At 55.0% G+C, this 14,961-nt stretch overlaps 1 protein-coding gene and 1 long non-coding RNA gene across 3 annotated transcripts; one reads left to right on the top strand and one right to left on the bottom strand.

The window, feature by feature from the left end:
- Window positions 1-4,904: 4,904 nt before the first annotated feature.
- CLEC4G (C-type lectin domain family 4 member G) lies at window positions 4,905-8,189 on the bottom strand. 2 transcript variants are annotated; one of them, XM_045496456.1, is made up of 9 exons: window positions 8,056-8,188; window positions 7,623-7,724; window positions 7,224-7,277; window positions 6,938-7,000; window positions 6,702-6,806; window positions 6,291-6,380; window positions 5,942-6,090; window positions 5,707-5,822; window positions 4,905-5,438 (listed from the first exon to the last, which is right to left on the bottom strand). In XM_045496456.1, the coding sequence occupies exons 1-9, from the start codon at window positions 8,135-8,137 to the stop codon at window positions 5,300-5,302; spliced, it is 900 nt and encodes a 299-aa protein (XP_045352412.1). In that variant the 5' UTR covers window positions 8,138-8,188; the 3' UTR covers window positions 4,905-5,299. The 2 variants fall into 2 exon arrangements, with proteins under 2 accessions (XP_045352412.1, XP_045352414.1); XM_045496458.1 differs by lacking the exon at window positions 4,905-5,438 and adding an exon at window positions 5,445-5,567 and having other exon boundaries at window positions 8,056-8,189.
- A 478-nt stretch (window positions 8,190-8,667) lies between these two features.
- On the top strand, window positions 8,668-12,050 carry LOC123607328. The gene is made up of 2 exons (XR_006716714.1): window positions 8,668-8,755; window positions 11,753-12,050. It is a non-coding gene; the product is annotated as an uncharacterized LOC123607328 (long non-coding RNA).
- Window positions 12,051-14,961: the final 2,911 nt, after the last annotated feature.

The raw sequence follows: 14,961 nt of genomic DNA, 5'->3' as shown, positions 1-14,961 counted from the left end.
GGTGTGATAAGTTGGCACATTCTATTGTGTATCAGTTGCACGTCAACAAAGTCGATTTTTAAAATAAGTTACAAAAATTTGTCTTTTAGAGAGAAAGAGAGAGACCAGGAGTGGGGGAAAGGGGCAGAGGGAGAGAGAGAATCTTAAGCAGACTCCACGCTCAGCAGGAGCCCAAGGCGGGGCTCGATCCCGTGACCATGAGATCGTGACCGGATCCAAAATCAAGAGTCGGTCGCTCAACCGATGGAGCCGCCCAGTCGCCTCTAAAATTATTTTTTTAAAAATAGTTATATGGGGAGCAACTGCAAATGAGGACCACGTGAGACAAATAGAGACATGTGGCCACCTTAGTCAAGGTAGGAGGTATATGTGTATTGTCAGCTGACGGGAGGTGACGGTTAGATCTCAAGTGGTGACTGCCATGTTATGGATGTTCAAAGTTTGTTACTGGTGCTTCCAGTGGCTTCTGTGAAGTCGAGATGCTTCTGTGGCGGGGTATAGGCACCCACAGACATGTTAAGGTATGTTGCAGGATTATCACAGAGGGCTGGTTACCGCTGAGTTATGGGTGACCTTCAGGGAAACTCCTATTTAGTCCCCAGTGGCTGTGGTGATAAATTACCTCAAACTTAGTGGCTGAAAACAACACAGACTCATTATCTCACGGTTCTGGAAAGCAGATGTCTGACATCAGTCTCACTGGCCCAAAGTCAAGGTGTCAGCAGAGTGGCATTGGTCTTGAGGCTCTGGGGGGAAATTGGTTTTTTATCCTTTTGGGGCTGGGTGGGAGGTTAAGACGTTATTTTTAAAATTAAAAAATATATATTGGGGGCACCTGGGTGGCTCAGTCGTTTAAGCCTCCGACTTCGGCTCAGGTCATAATCTCACTGTCTGGGTTCGAGCCCCACATCGGGCTCTGTGCTGTCAGCTCAGAGCCTGGAGCCCGCTTCAGATTCTGTGTCTCCCTCTCTCTCTGCCCCTCCCCTGCTCACGCTCTGTCTCTCTCTGTCTCAAAAATAAATAAAAACATTAAAAAAAAATAAGGATTTAAAAAATTAAATTAAATTAAATTAAAAATTTCGTAGCCACGTCTCACCCTCCCCGATGCTCTCCTGCCTCCTCCTTTCACTTTCGAGGACCCTTGTGATTACAACGGACTCACCCGGACAACCCGGGATGATGTCCTCACCGCAAAACCCTTAATTTAATCACACGTGCCTAGTCCCTGTGGCCATATAAGGCGGCATATTCATAGGTTCAGGGCATTAGGACACGGACGTCTTTGGGGGACTGTTGTTCTGTCCGCTACAGGCCTATCAGGTGTTCTGAGCAATTACTGTTATGTCCCGGGCACATTACAGGTGTATTTTGGATCTTACGGGGGCTCTCAGAGCCTCTGGGGTCTCCAGGAAAGGAGGTCCATCTTTAAGACTGCTGACCTGGCCCAGCCAGCCTCTCGGCCGGGGAGACATCACAGGGCTTCTCGGTGTTCAGGTCCCCGCCTGTATCAGCTTTAGAATTTAGTCTTTCCGGCAAGACTGATTCTCCAGGAAAACAAAAGCCAACCAAAGGCCGAGGTCTGTTCTGGGATTAGGTTAGGCTCCAGGGACGCCTTGCTTCCCAGGGAGGTCGAATCTTGGAGGAGGGAGGGCCTGGGACCAAGAAGCCAAAGTTGGGGAACTTGATTGACCCTTTCATGCAGGGTCTTCGTGTGCCAACTGGATGCTGACAGGTTTGAGCCAGGCAGCGGGGAGGCAGTGCCTGCGAACTGACCGGGAGGGGACAGGGCAGACGGTAGAGGGCATGGGGGGGGGCTCTAGGCCAGTTACCTTGTCTGGGCTCCTACCCAGGGCCCCCTCAGGCCCCAGACCCCAACGTCTGAGCTGAGGGGCTTGCTCTAGCCGGAGCCGGGTCTCTGAAAGATTCCAGGGCAGGGGCGCCTGGGTGGCTCAGGCGGTTGAGCATCCAACTTTGGCTCAGGTCACGATCTCGAAGTTTGTGTGTTCAAGCCCCGTGTCAGGCTCTGGGCTGACAGCTCAGAGCCGGGAGCCTGCTTCAGGTTCTGTGTCTCCCTCTCTCTCTCCCTGCCACTTTCTCTCTCTCTGTCGAAAATAAACAAACATTAAAAAAATAAATAAAAGATCCCGGGGCAGCTCCTGCTTAACTCTGGGGCCACCCCCTTCTGCCTCAACCACGGTGCCCATTCAGCTCCATTCCCAGGAGAGATACCTGGGCCTCTTGCCCGTCTGTGCTGCGGGGTATCTGTCCTCCAGACCATCATTGACCCCACTCACCAAGCCCTTGGGCACCAAGCAGGTGTTCTGGCTGCTACCCTACCTGCGAGTCTGTTTGTCAGCTGGTCACGTCTGGTGCGAGGCTGCACAGTGGTCCCTAAAGATATCCATGTCATGATCCCTGGAACCTTGACTGTCATCTTACATGGCAACAGAGATTTTAGACCAAGAATTTAGAGGTGGGAAGATGTAGATATTTCAGAATTTGGCGGGTCTTTGTCCCTTGTTCCTGGAAGGGATCATCTGCACCCTTGGGATTTCTCGAGTGATAGGAGTGTCTTTGTCATTTGTGGGGTCCCCTTGGGCCACACCTGAGTTATACGGAGGGGATAACTCAGGGCGGGGGCTGGTCATGCCAGAGAGACCAGCTGTGACCGTCTGAGCTCCAGAGACGGGATCGTGTGGCCTCTGATTCCATCCACCACGCCTTCAAAATGAAGTCCCAATAAAAAAATTCTGGACACCAACTCTCAGAGGAGCCTCCTGGTGGGTGGAAACATCACTGTGCCCGGAAAGTGACATGACCTGAGTCCCTGGGGACTGAACACAAAAGCTCTGTGTTTGGGACCCTCCTGGCCATCGCCACACGGGTCTCTTCATTGGGCCAGTCTGGATGTGTCCTTTATAATAAAACTGTAAGAACTGTAGCAAACTCTCCTGAGTTCTAGGAGTCATTCTAGCGAATTATGGAACCGGGGAGAGGGGGGATTGTGAGATCCTTTGAATGTATATCAGTCGGTCAGAATCAGTTAGTTCAAAGAGCAGGTGGCCTAGGCAACCCCAAACTTGCAGCTGGTATCTGCAGTGAGGGCAATCTTGCCTTGCCGGTTCAGTCAGAAGAGCATACGACTCTTGATCGCGGGGTCATGAGTTCGAGCCCCATGTTGGGTGTAGAGATCACTTAAATAAATAAAATTTTTTTTAATTTTTTTTTCAACGTTTATTTATTTTTGGGACAGAGAGAGACAGAGCATGAACGGGGGAGGGGCAGAGAGAGAGGGAGACACAGAATCGGAAACAGGCTCCAGGCTCTGAGCCATCAGCCCAGAGCCTGACGCGGGGCTCGAACTCCCGGACCGCGAGATCGTGACCTGGCTGAAGTCGGACGCTTAACCGACTGCGCCACCCAGGCGCCCCAATAAATAACATTTTTAAAAGCCGGGTGGGGGGGCACCTGGGTGGCTCAGTCGGTTGGGCATCCGACCCTTGATTTCAGCTCAGGTCACGATCTCACGGTTTTGTGAGTTCAAGCCCCGCGTCGGGCTCTGCACTGACGGTGTTCACCTGCTTGGGATTCTCTCTGTCTCTCAAAAATAAATAAATGTTTAGAAAGAAAAAGGAACTGTACCTTTCACCTGTGGGTGGCATCTGAGCTAAGTCAGGGTGATTAGTTTTACAACTGTTTTACAATATCCCAGGGGATCCTCCTGGATTATCTGGGTGGGCCCTAAACAGCAATCACAAGCGTCCTTGTAAGAAGGGAGGCAGAGGGAGATTTGACATGGACGGCACTGTGGTCAGTGAAGCAAGATACTACCCCACCGATTTTGGAAACGGAAGAAGGGGCCAGGAGCCAGGGAGTGTGAGGGGTGCAGCTCTAGATGCTAGAAAAGGCAAGGAGGCTGATTCTCCCCTGGAGTTTCCAGAGGGAGCCTGGCTCTGGTGACACCTTGATCTTGGTCCAGGAAAACCAACTTTGGACTTCAGATTTCCGGAACCGTAAGAGGATGGGTGTTGTTAGTAAGCCATCAAGCTGGCGGTCATTAGTTACAGCAGTGCCACAACACTCATACCCCTCCAAGCTGACTGCCTGGAAATTCATCAGTCTGGCCAGCCGTCCCCTAGGTAGGTTATCTGTTGGGGACAGAGGTGGCTCCTGAGCCTGGTTAGTGCCTCGCTCTGGGAGAGCAGAGCACCCAGAGAAGTGTCGGGGTTCTCAGCAAGGTCTCCCCTGGCCAGGGGGTCTGCGAGCTCCCAAGCTGCCCAGGACTAAAGGCCACTAGCCTGCCCTTCCCCTCAGTTGGACCTGTCTCCACTGGAAATTCTGGGAGAGCCCCCATGTCTCCAGGACAGGAGCAGGAAACTTTGGGAGTGCAGGGTGAATTCAGATCAAAAGTCCCCAGCTGCGAAAGCCAGGCTCGGTGCACCCTGCACCCCCCAGAATGGGTTCGGCCATACTTAACACCCCCTGCTTGCAAACACCTTCCTTCCCAGGTCCTCCCGTGGTTGCTCGATAGGCCATGTTCTCTGCGATGTATTTCCTGATCGCTCCAGCCAGCGGTCACCGAACCTAGGTGCCCAAGCCAGAAAGGACTTGCTATTCAGGTCCGGGCAGCGCCTCTCCCACCTGCCTCGGGGCCTTGTCCACTCCTCGGAGTCACTGATCATAGCACTGTTCCAGTGCCCCGCTAGATCAGAGCGCTCGGTCTGAGTCATTCCAGTGTCCCCGGTGCCCTACAGCCAATCCTGGCCCAGTACACGTTACGCCCTGAGTTTTGGGGCACCATAGGACCGGGAGGTCACTGACAGAGGTCAGGGTCACTCACGGGGATAAATATCAGGGTCTCTGAGATTAAACGTTGAACAGCTCACCAAAGCCATGAACCAAGATTCATTTCTCAAGCATTTATTGATGCTTCCTAAGGGCTGCGAAGACAGCTCACAAAACCCCTGTCTGTAAGGCTTCCCAGTCTGGGGGGAAAAAATGCAAGAACACCAAACAGCTCGTCCGGAGTTGCCCGGTTTTGGCCGGGGAGGGAGGTGGGGACGGTGGGCCGCCCGCGGTTTGGGTCGGGTGGAGGCTCGGTTATGACCACCTGAGGGCCGGCGGTGAGGCTGGAGCAGAGGTCCCAGGGCCTGTACCTGACAGGACTGCGCGGGAAGGCTCTCGGTAGCCGCGGAGACGCCGAGAAGGCTTCTCGGGGCCGGGGCGGCGCCGGGAAGGTGAACCGCTCAGGGGACCGCCCGCCGGGCGGTGGGCGGGGCGCGCGGGGCGCGGGGCGGGGTCAACAGCTGCGCCTCTTCTCACAAATCCAGTTGTCCCTCTCGTTGTCGCACGGTGCATCGTTCCACATCCCAGTGCGTAGCATCATCACGCAGTCCTCGCGCCCCATAGAGTCATTGGGCTCCCCCAGGTTCCAGTGGCTGCGGAGGTTTGTCGGGGGGCTGTTTCTGGGAGTCTGAGGACGGGCCTGGCGTCCAGCCCTGAGGATCTATCCTGTTTATTGCTCGGGTCCAACCTAGACACTCCGAGGGTCTAACTTGAGCGTGCACCTGGGATACAGCTTTCTAAACTCCCAGAATTTAAACCCTCCGCCAGGTCCTGGGGTCCAGCCTGCCCATCCCCACAGATCTGGCCACAGCACTACCCCTGGGGTCTGACCCGTCCCTCTCCCCAAGTCCCTTCCCTCACCTGAAGCTGAGCGGGACTCCGTCTACCCACTGGTAGCCCTGGATCTGGCGCGCGCGGCGCACGGCCCTCAGGCCCAGCCAGTAACCGCGGCCGCGCGTGTTCCGACTCAGGAAGCCCTGCGCGGGGAAGGACACTGAGCCCGCGGGGTCCGCCTCGCCCCCGCCCCGCCCCTCCCAGGCCCCGCCCCCTCAGGTGAATTCCGCCTCCCTCCTGGGACCTCGGGGGGACTGCCCACCTGCTCCTCCAGGTCCCCCACTATCACCAGATGTCCGCCGGAGCCCGCGCAGTTGCGCTGCGACTCCTCCCACGTGGCCCGCAGGATGGAGAAAAGGTAGCAGGAGCCCTGGAAGGGCAGCCACGATGCGGGGCACTCCTCACAGGAGCCTGTGGGATGGCGAAGGTCAAAGAGGTGAATTGCCCCCGGGGTAGAGCAGACGGAAAAAAACTGGGGGGAGGTGGACCCCCGAGGTCTAGGGGCGGAGCCACAGAGAACGGGCCAAGGTCAAAGGGCAGGACGGGGCGCATCCCGAGGCCCACACGTAGGGTCCACTTGTCCCCTCCTCTCTCCCCTCTGTCTTGCTCACTGTTCCCCAGCCGGGCGGCCTCCAGAGCCCTGAAGAGCTCACTGCGGATGTCCTCGCGGTCCCTGCCCGCTTCAGCCAAGCTCTGGGTCACTGCGAGGTCAAGGGAGTCCAGATTATGGCTCAGGTCAGGGTCGGGAGTAGGGTCATGATTAGGTAAAAGTCAGCATCCACGTCCGGGGTCATGGTCATGGTCAAGAATGACATCACCGTCAAGGACTGTTACAGCTGGTTGGGGCCAAGTTGCGCTTGGGGTTAGGAGTTGGAGTCGAGATCAGAGGACAGCGGTCAGAGGTCAGGATCACAGGATAGGGTCGCGGTAACCCTCTTCAGGATAGGTGTTAGTATGTGAATCAAGGGTCGAGTGACAGCCCGGGTGAGGGATCAGGGGTCGAGGCAATGTCCAGCTCTCACCGCGATCGCTCAGTTCTTTGAGGGCACTCTCCTGCTCGATCAGCTTCGCCTGCGCCTCCCCCAGCTCCGCGCGTGCCCTCTCCAGCAGCGTCTGTGTCCCCGAGCCTGGGAAGGACGGGGGAGGATAGGCGCGGGACGTCGGTGACCAACCTGCCCCGCCCCCACTTGCCAAAGACCATCCCGGCTCGCCGCTTCCAATCCCGGCCCAAGCCCCGCCCCCAGCACACACGTCTTACAGCAGCTGTTGCAGGCTCGGACCTCCGCGTTCAAAACACCCAGCGCCGCCTTCTGCTTCGAGGCTGGAATGACCCCCGCACGCCCCCCACACACTCCAGGTCATCTGCGGGGACTCAAACAGGACACCCTCCCCCACTCCGGGGCCAACCCTTGGGACCGAAGGGGTCCTCACCCACCCACTACCCTGTCTCCAGGGTCCTAGACACTCCCGGCCCTCACATCTGGGGGGGGGGGGGGGCCGAGGCGCTAAGAGTCACCGAGTCACCGTCACCGTTCTGCACGCACCGTTTGTCCTCAGCAGGTCCTGGTGGCCGAACAGCGCCCCTCGCTCTGTGGAGGCTGTGGAGAGAGGCTCCTGCAGGCGGGGCCGGGGCCTCCGGAACTCTCCCCTTGCCCAGGGGGTGCAGGAGCTCCCGTCTCCGGACGCTCAGAAGGGACGGGCAGGCGCACAGCGCACGTGATGTGCGCGCGCGCGCGCGCGCGCACACACACACACGCCGAGGAGAGACATGCACGCATATGCATACACAGGTGGGTGCACACAGCCCAAAGACATGCACAAATTCTGTTCACACGTGTTCACACCCCCGACCCAGACAGGGGTCCGGGACCCAGCTGGGGGCGTCCTGAGACAGAGGGAAGGTCTGTGTCCCCCCCGGGGGGCCTCATTACACGGTCACTCACCCTTAGAAAATAGGATGCTCAGAATGAGGGCCCACAGGGCTAAGGCTGCCACCAGCACCAGGGCCAGGAAGAGGAGTCTCCGTCCCCAGCGTCCCCAGTGCCCTGGGATAACACAGATGGACTCCGTGGGTCCCTCCTGCACCAGGACTGCCCTGGATCTCTGGCCCCCCGAGGACAGAGCCTTGGGTGCTTGGGTTCCTCCCAGGGAACCGAGATTCAGAGAGACAAAGCAACTTGCTCGTGGTCACACAGCTTCTAAGTGGCAGAGTTAGAATCTGAACCCAGGTCCGGCTGGTTCTGGCGCCTGTGATGTCTCTTCTGCACCCACTGTATGGACCCGCTCTTGGCTGTTCCCCTCCCTTCTCCCATCAAACCCCAAACCTCTGGCCTGAGAGACCCCAGGGGGCCGGGGAGGCTGGCTTTTTGCTCCTACCTCCAGGGACTTCCTCGAGCCTGCTGTCCCACTTGGTGTACCCGGCAGTGTCCATGGTGAGCAGGCGCCCAGCCCTGGGCATAGATATAAATGTAGCCCCCTGCTGGTCCCGCCTACTCTTTTCCTTCCTTTCCATCTCCTTCCTCTCAGTTCCTGGTACCAGGGACTCATGGACCAATCACAGCGCAGGGCCCTCTCTGTTCTGGGCCGGTTTAGGGATAAGTGTGAAGTTTGTGTGTGTGTTGAGGGGTAGTGGAGTTAGAGGTGAGGGGTAGAAGGGCCAGAGGGAGTGGAGAGGGGTGGGGAGTGGTGTGTGTGTGTGTGTGTGTGTGTGTGTGTGTGTGTGCGCGCGCGCGCGCGCGCGCGCACGCACGCAGTTCCAGCCTCCCTGGCCCAGTAGCTGCAGCAACATCTCCCTAAGGATACTGGGGGCTTCATTTTGGAGCTCACCCCCATCTCTTACAGGTGTGGGGGCCAGACCTCTTCCCAAGAGGAGCAGGTTGAACCCAGCCAAGTTCTGGCCCTGAGAAAGTCTCCTCAGGCCTGGCCCTCCAGGCCAGCTCAGCTTCCTTCCTCAACTTCCCTGCAGGTGCCTGGAGGCTGGATTTGACCCCCGATTTGACCTTGATTCAATCCTTCTTGGCCAGAAGGGAGAACACAGACATCTGTTGGGTGGTGGCCAGCTCAGCTTCTGCATTGGGTGAGTGGGGATGTATGTGTGTAGTTTCTGGAAGCCTCAGCTTCTCTCCTCTATGCAAAGGGGGACAGTGAGGGAGAGTGACATGGCCTCCCCCCGAGGGATGCCAAGATAAGGACGTGAGCTTATGCATGCCAAGCCCTAGCACCACCCCTGAGCACAAAGCCCACCAAATGTTCATTCTTTCAGTAAATATTGGGCACCCACCTTGGGCCAGGCATCAATCTAGGAACCGGGCACACATCAGTGCCCCACCCAAACAAGCAAATTCCTTCCTTCTCAGAGCAAGCATTCCAGATGGGGGTAGAGAGGGACAGACAACGAAATAATGAACATAACGAGAAAGTTAAGTTGTGGAGCCTCGTGGTTCTTGACCGGGGGCGATTATGCTTCCCAGGAGACCCGCGGCCATGTCTGGAGACATTTGTGACTATCACAGTAGGTGGTGGGTGGAGGACACCCACAGGACACCCCCCCCCGCCCCCCGCAAAAAACCATCGACTCCCAACGTCCATGATGCTGAGGGTGAGAACCCTAATGTCATATATAAACAAGCTCTTAGTGCCATGAAAAAAAGAAGATTAAGTCAAGCAGTATAAAAGGCTTGGGGTGCCGGGGGGGGGGGTGCCAGGGCTGGGGCAGTAAGTGCCCTTCACTGAGGGGGACAAATGTTATCTTTTTTTATCGAGTACTTCCCTCATTCCAGCCCCCCTGGTAGATGCAGAAACACACTCCACCTTCCCAAATCCTCTCAACAACCCTCAGAAAGAACACACATTATCCGCATGTTATTTAAAAATTGTGTTTGCTGCCCATTTCCCTACCTTGTTCCAGAAAGACATGAGAGAGACACACATGATAAAATAAGATGAAAAGACAGAGAGGGGCGCCTGGGTGGCTCAGTCGGTTGAGCGTCAGACCCTTGGTTTCGGCTCATCTCACAGTTTCGTGGGTTCGAGCCCCACAGGTGGCTCGAACTGGCAGCACAGAGCCTGCCTGGGGTTCTCTCTCTCTGCCCCTCCCCTGCTCGCACTGTCTCTGTCTCTCTCAAAGTAAATAAACTTAAACAAAAAACGATGAAAAGACAGAGGAATTTTTTTTTTTTTTTTTTTTTTTTTTTTGAGAAGGCAAAGGAAAACTGAGAATCAGGAAGGGAACAGGAATCTAAGAGAGTCTGGTGCACAAAATTCAGCCAGAGGTGCCGGGCTCTTGATAAATGCAGCAGGAAAAGTAGGGTCAGACATCTGGAAATGTGCAGCAAATTCTTGGAGCGGAATCTCTCCAACAGACGTGTAGACCAAGTCCCCACTGAACTTTCCATAAATATGGTAGCCATTTTCTACCACTGGGTCAAAGTGGACAGCGTCGTGGCCAGGCAGGGCTTTCTCGAAAGCAGACTTACCTCAAATGAACGGCTGTCCTCACTGTTTGGGGGTGCTTTTAGCATGTTTCCGGAAGCAGTGACTTTGAGACCAGGGAGAGAATCTGGCTGAGTGAAGGGTGAGACAAGGGCTTCGGTGGGTACCTGGGGTCTGTCATCGGTGCTTGGTCTCTCTAAATAAGAATCCTGAGCCGAGAGGAAATCATTTCAGTGGGAGAAAATGGGCCTCGCACAGAGTAAGATATAAAATCTCACCTACGAGCCAGATAACCTCAGGCAAAGCACGTACTCTCTTGGTACCCCATTTCTTCATTGTTACCACCAACAGGTGATAAAGCTTTTGTCAACCCAATTCATTACATTTCTGTGGCCATGTAGGAGACAGATGGGGAAGGGGCAGAGAGAGGGCAAGAGAGAGAATCCCAAGCCCAAAGTCACACATCACGAGCTCATGAGCTGAGCCAAAGTCAGACAGGTAGCCGGCTGAGCCACCCAGGCGCCCCAAATGTTGTGATTATTATTATTATTTTTTTAATTTTTTTTTCAACATTTATTTATTATTTTTGGGACAGAGAGAGACAGAGCATGAACGGGGGAGGGGCAGAGAGAGAGGGAGACACAGAATCGGAAACAGGCTCCAGGCTCTGAGCCATCAGCCCAGAGCCCGACGCGGGGCTCGAACTCACGGACCGCGAGATCGTGACCTGGCTGAAGTCGGACGCTTCACCGACTGCGCCACCCAGGCGCCCCTGTTGTGATTATTTTTAACTTGAAATATTTTGATTAACTTTCTCAAGTGCCTGAAAACAAAGTTTTGTTGAGGTATCACTGACATACAATAAGCTGTCCACCCTTAACGTTTACAATTTGATGGGTTTTGACTAAACCCACGAAACCATCACAATCTGGAACGTGAAAGCACCCATCACCACCCACGTTTCTTTGCGCCCCCTGGTCAGCCCCCCCCCCCCACCCCCATCATCCCCCAGCAACCACCGATCTGCTTTTTGTCTTTAGATTCGCTTGCATTTCTCTGGAATTTTGTAGAAATGGCAGCATACAGCCTCTCGAGACTGGTTTCGTTTGCTCAGCATAATTATTTTGATTCATCCATGTGGCTGCATTAATACCTCCTTCCTTCTTACTGCTGAGTAGAATTTTGTTGCCTGAATATGCCAGCTCAATTATACGCTCACCTGCTGGTGGGCATTTGGGCTGTTTCCGGTTGTGGCTATCACGAATAAAACTGCCATGAACTTCTGGGAGCAAGTATTTTTGTGCACGGACGCTCTCCTTTCTCCTGGGTATATACCCAGGAGTGGATGGTTGCGTTACACGGGAGGTGTGCGTCTCAGTTTTTAAGAAACTGCCAAGACGATTTTCCGAAGTGGCTGTGCCGTGTTTCAACCCGACCGGCAATGGATGAGAGTTCCGTTTCCTCCGCGTTCTTGCCAGGACATGGCATGGTTAGCCTTTCTCATTTGGGCCATTCTGTCATGTGCGCGGTGTGACTTTCATTTGCGTTCCCTTGAACGCGTTCCCATGAATAATGGCGTGGGGCATCCTTTCACATGTTTCTTTGCCACCTGAATATTTCCTTTGGTGACCTGTCTCTTCAGATCTTTTGCCCATTGAAAGAAACGGATTGGCTCGTTGCGTCTGAGAGAGCAAGATGGTCACCGGCAGCTTTATTGGAGCCGAAGAAGCTGGGCCAGGGTTCTCGTTCTCGCTGTGTCTGCTCAGACTGGCACAGTCTGCTCCAGAAATACGGCTCAATATGTGCCCGCCAGTGTCTCCGTCACTATGAAGTGAAGCATACAGGCTTCACTAAGTTGGATCAAGTGAGCTTCCTTGAATGGATTATCCAAGATAACTACCTTAATGCTCACTCATTGTACATGTATAAAAATACTTCAATGAGGAGTGTTTTTTAAAACTGGGTTGCCGGGACCCCTGGGTGGCTCGGTCGGTTAAGCATCTGACTTCCGCTCAGGTTATGATCTCACGGTCTGGGAGTTCGGTCTGTGAGTTCGAGCCCCACATCGGGCATCGGGCACCGGGCTCGCGTCAGGCTCTGTGCTGACAGCTCAGAGCCTGGAGCCTGTTTCAGATTCTTCGTCTCCCTCTCTCTCTCTGCTCCCTCCCTACTCGTGCTCCGTCTCTGTCTCTAAAAAAGAAATGATCGTTGGGGCGCCTGGGTGGCACAGTCGGTTAAGCGTCCGACTTCAGCCAGGTCACGATCTCGCGGTCCGTGAGTTCGAGCCCCGCGTCGGGCTCTGGGCTGATGGCTCAGAGCCTGGAGCCTGTTTCCGATTCTGTGTCTCCCTCTCTCTCTGCCCCTCCCCCGTTCATGCTCTGTCTCTCTCTGTCCCAAAAATAAATAAACGTTGAAAAAAAAATTAAAAAAAAAAAAAGAGAAATGATCGTTAATTTAAAAAAAAATGCTTATTTTATTGTTTTGAGAGTTCATTAGAATATGCTGGTAACAAATCTTTTATCAGATATGAGGTTTTCCAACCTTTTCTCCTAGTCTGTGGCTTTTCTCTTCATTCCCTTAACAGCAGCTTTCAAAGAGCAAAGTTTTAAATGCTGACAAAATCCAATTTACCCATTTTTCTTTTATGAATCTTGCTTTTGGTGTTCTAGCTAGGGAATCTTTGCCTAATCCAAACACTTCTCCCATGCTTTTTCCTAACGGTGTTAGGTTTTGCGTTTGGGTCTTTGAGACAGTTGGGAGTTAATTTTGAGTCAGGTGCAAGATCTTACCATTGAAAAAAAAAAATTTGGGGGGAGGGGTATTAGCTTGAAACGTTGTTAAACTAGAGGCAACCCGAGGTCTAAAACAGTATAGCAGAGCGATAGAGAGCAGGGCTCCGGAGAGAGAGGAACCTGGGGTTGATTCTTGGCGGCGTCATTGTAAGCCTCAAATTCCTCCTCCGTAAAACGGAAGTAGTAAAGGGCTGTCAGCACGCTATCCACATCCCCTTGGCTTTGACCTCTCTCGCTGTAATCTCCTGGAATTCTTCGCCTGAAGAGTTTTTTCCCCTCACCCAAGTGGAGGGCAGGCCGGGAGTGCAAGCGAGTGAACGCTCTGGGGTTAGGAGAGCTCTGAGCCACTTGTTCCAAACTGCCTTCCAGCGATGCCCAGTGGGATTCAGCCCCAGCGCCCACCCCGGTACCCAGCACCGACTCTTTCCCATCCCAGTCCCATTTCCCTACTTTCCTCCCGGGGCCTCTAGAATCACCGCCCAGGGAAAGGACACATTTTCACGTTCTTAAACTCTGCTTCTGGGGTGACCCCAAGACTCCTGGTCTGCGTCCAGAGATCCGCGGAGTAACTCGCTCAGCCTGGCGGGGACGCGTCAGAGGTAGCTGTTCTGGCCAGTGCCATTATCATCCGCTCGCCGTCGTTGCCATCCAAGGTCAAGCGGGGCCCCTAGCGAATGGAATTATCCACGTTAGGGGGGAGAGCGTCGGCCAGAAAAGATTTAAGAATTATTGATTTGTGGCTCGTTTCCCTGGGGAGGGGGGGGGATGGTGAGCGAAAAGTATGACCAGCAAGACGACGATAATACGACATGGCCTCTACTTGAAAAATCCTGGCCACTAATTCCCCCCCGACCTGGGCACACCTGCCTCTGCACGACCGTGACTCCTCCCAACCGGAGGCGGTGTCTATTCTCCGCCCCTCGGGAATGGGCGTCATCCCCGTGACTCGCTTTAACCAATCGGTGGGCGGCGGCGGCGGCACGTGACTTGCCAGGTTGGGCCCCAGCATGCCTTGCGGCTTCCGCCTTGCCGCCTTCACGCCGCTGGCTGCAACGTCGGGGACCCTGGCTCGGCCCCTGGAGGCTGAGGGGCGGCGAGGACCGGCCAGCGGCCGCTTGGCCCTTCCAGCTCTTGTGTCCTCCGAATCCAACGAACCCGCTCATTCCGGGCGAGGCCAGGAACGGAGCCGCGCCAGCCACGCACGCCGCGGAATTGTGAACACTCGCAGAGGGCTGTTGTTGGGAGCCACCGATTTGGGGGTGGGGGGTTGCCCCGCAGCCGCCCACTGGAGCAGCCACGGGCCTCGACGGGTGCACCCTTGGGCCCCCGAGCGGACGCTGCGGTTACGATGGGGTCTGGGGTGAGCGGGGAGGGGCGCCCCTCTCCGCAGGCGTCCCGGGAAGGCGGCGGGTGTGTCAGAGGACATTTCCAGACACAGGACAGGCAGCGCTTTTTTACTTCCAGCATCAGCATTCTCGGAAGCGTGACTCTCCAGAACCTCGGCCCCCGCTCAGGCCCCGGGGCGGCCATCTGGCTTCTGCCCCGCAGCTTCCCCCAGTGCCAGGGCTTCCCTGCTCCAACCGCTTCCTCACGGAACCTGGGATCTTGTGGATTTCTGGGGGTGCGTTTACGGAAGTGGCCACGTCCAGCTTCCTGCGGCCTCTGGGACGCCTGCTCACGTGCCTCGCGAGCTGCTCTCTGTCAGACGCCTTTCTAGGCACTGGAGATTCAGCAAGGTCCAAAATTGGCAACAATATCGGTTTTTATGGAGATCACAATCTTGGAAAAGGAAAGACCGTAAACATATGGACAAATATGCGCCGGGGACCCGGCAATTCCACTCCTAGGTATCTACCCAAGAGAATTGAAAACACGTCCGCACAAAACCTTGGGGATGCATGTTCACAGCGGCATGGTTCCGAATAACCAAACAGCGGAACTGAGACGAATGTCCATCAACTGGTGAATGGACACAGTGCGGTACATCCATTCGATGGGGACTATTATTCAGCCCTAGATAGGAACGAAGCGCCGATATGTGCTATAAAGTGGATGAACC

This window comes from Leopardus geoffroyi, chromosome A2, assembly GCF_018350155.1.
Source record: "Leopardus geoffroyi isolate Oge1 chromosome A2, O.geoffroyi_Oge1_pat1.0, whole genome shotgun sequence".
NCBI classification, from domain to species: domain Eukaryota; kingdom Metazoa; phylum Chordata; class Mammalia; order Carnivora; family Felidae; genus Leopardus; species Leopardus geoffroyi.
This window is presented reverse-complemented; position numbering and strand designations above follow the sequence as displayed.

Bases quoted from the DNA above. Each gene is read 5' to 3' on its own strand.
- CLEC4G (XM_045496456.1), bottom strand. From the start codon at position 8,137: ATGCCCAGGGCTGGGCGCCTGCTCACCATGGACACTGCCGGGTACACC. The intron at 7,725-8,055 runs GTAGGAGCAAAA...GTGTTATCCCAG, and splicing joins GCTCGAGGAAGTCCCTGGAG to GGCACTGGGGACGCTGGGGA. The intron at 5,439-5,706 runs GTGAGGGAAGGG...AAACCTCCGCAG, and splicing joins GGAGTCCCGCTCAGCTTCAG to CCACTGGAACCTGGGGGAGC.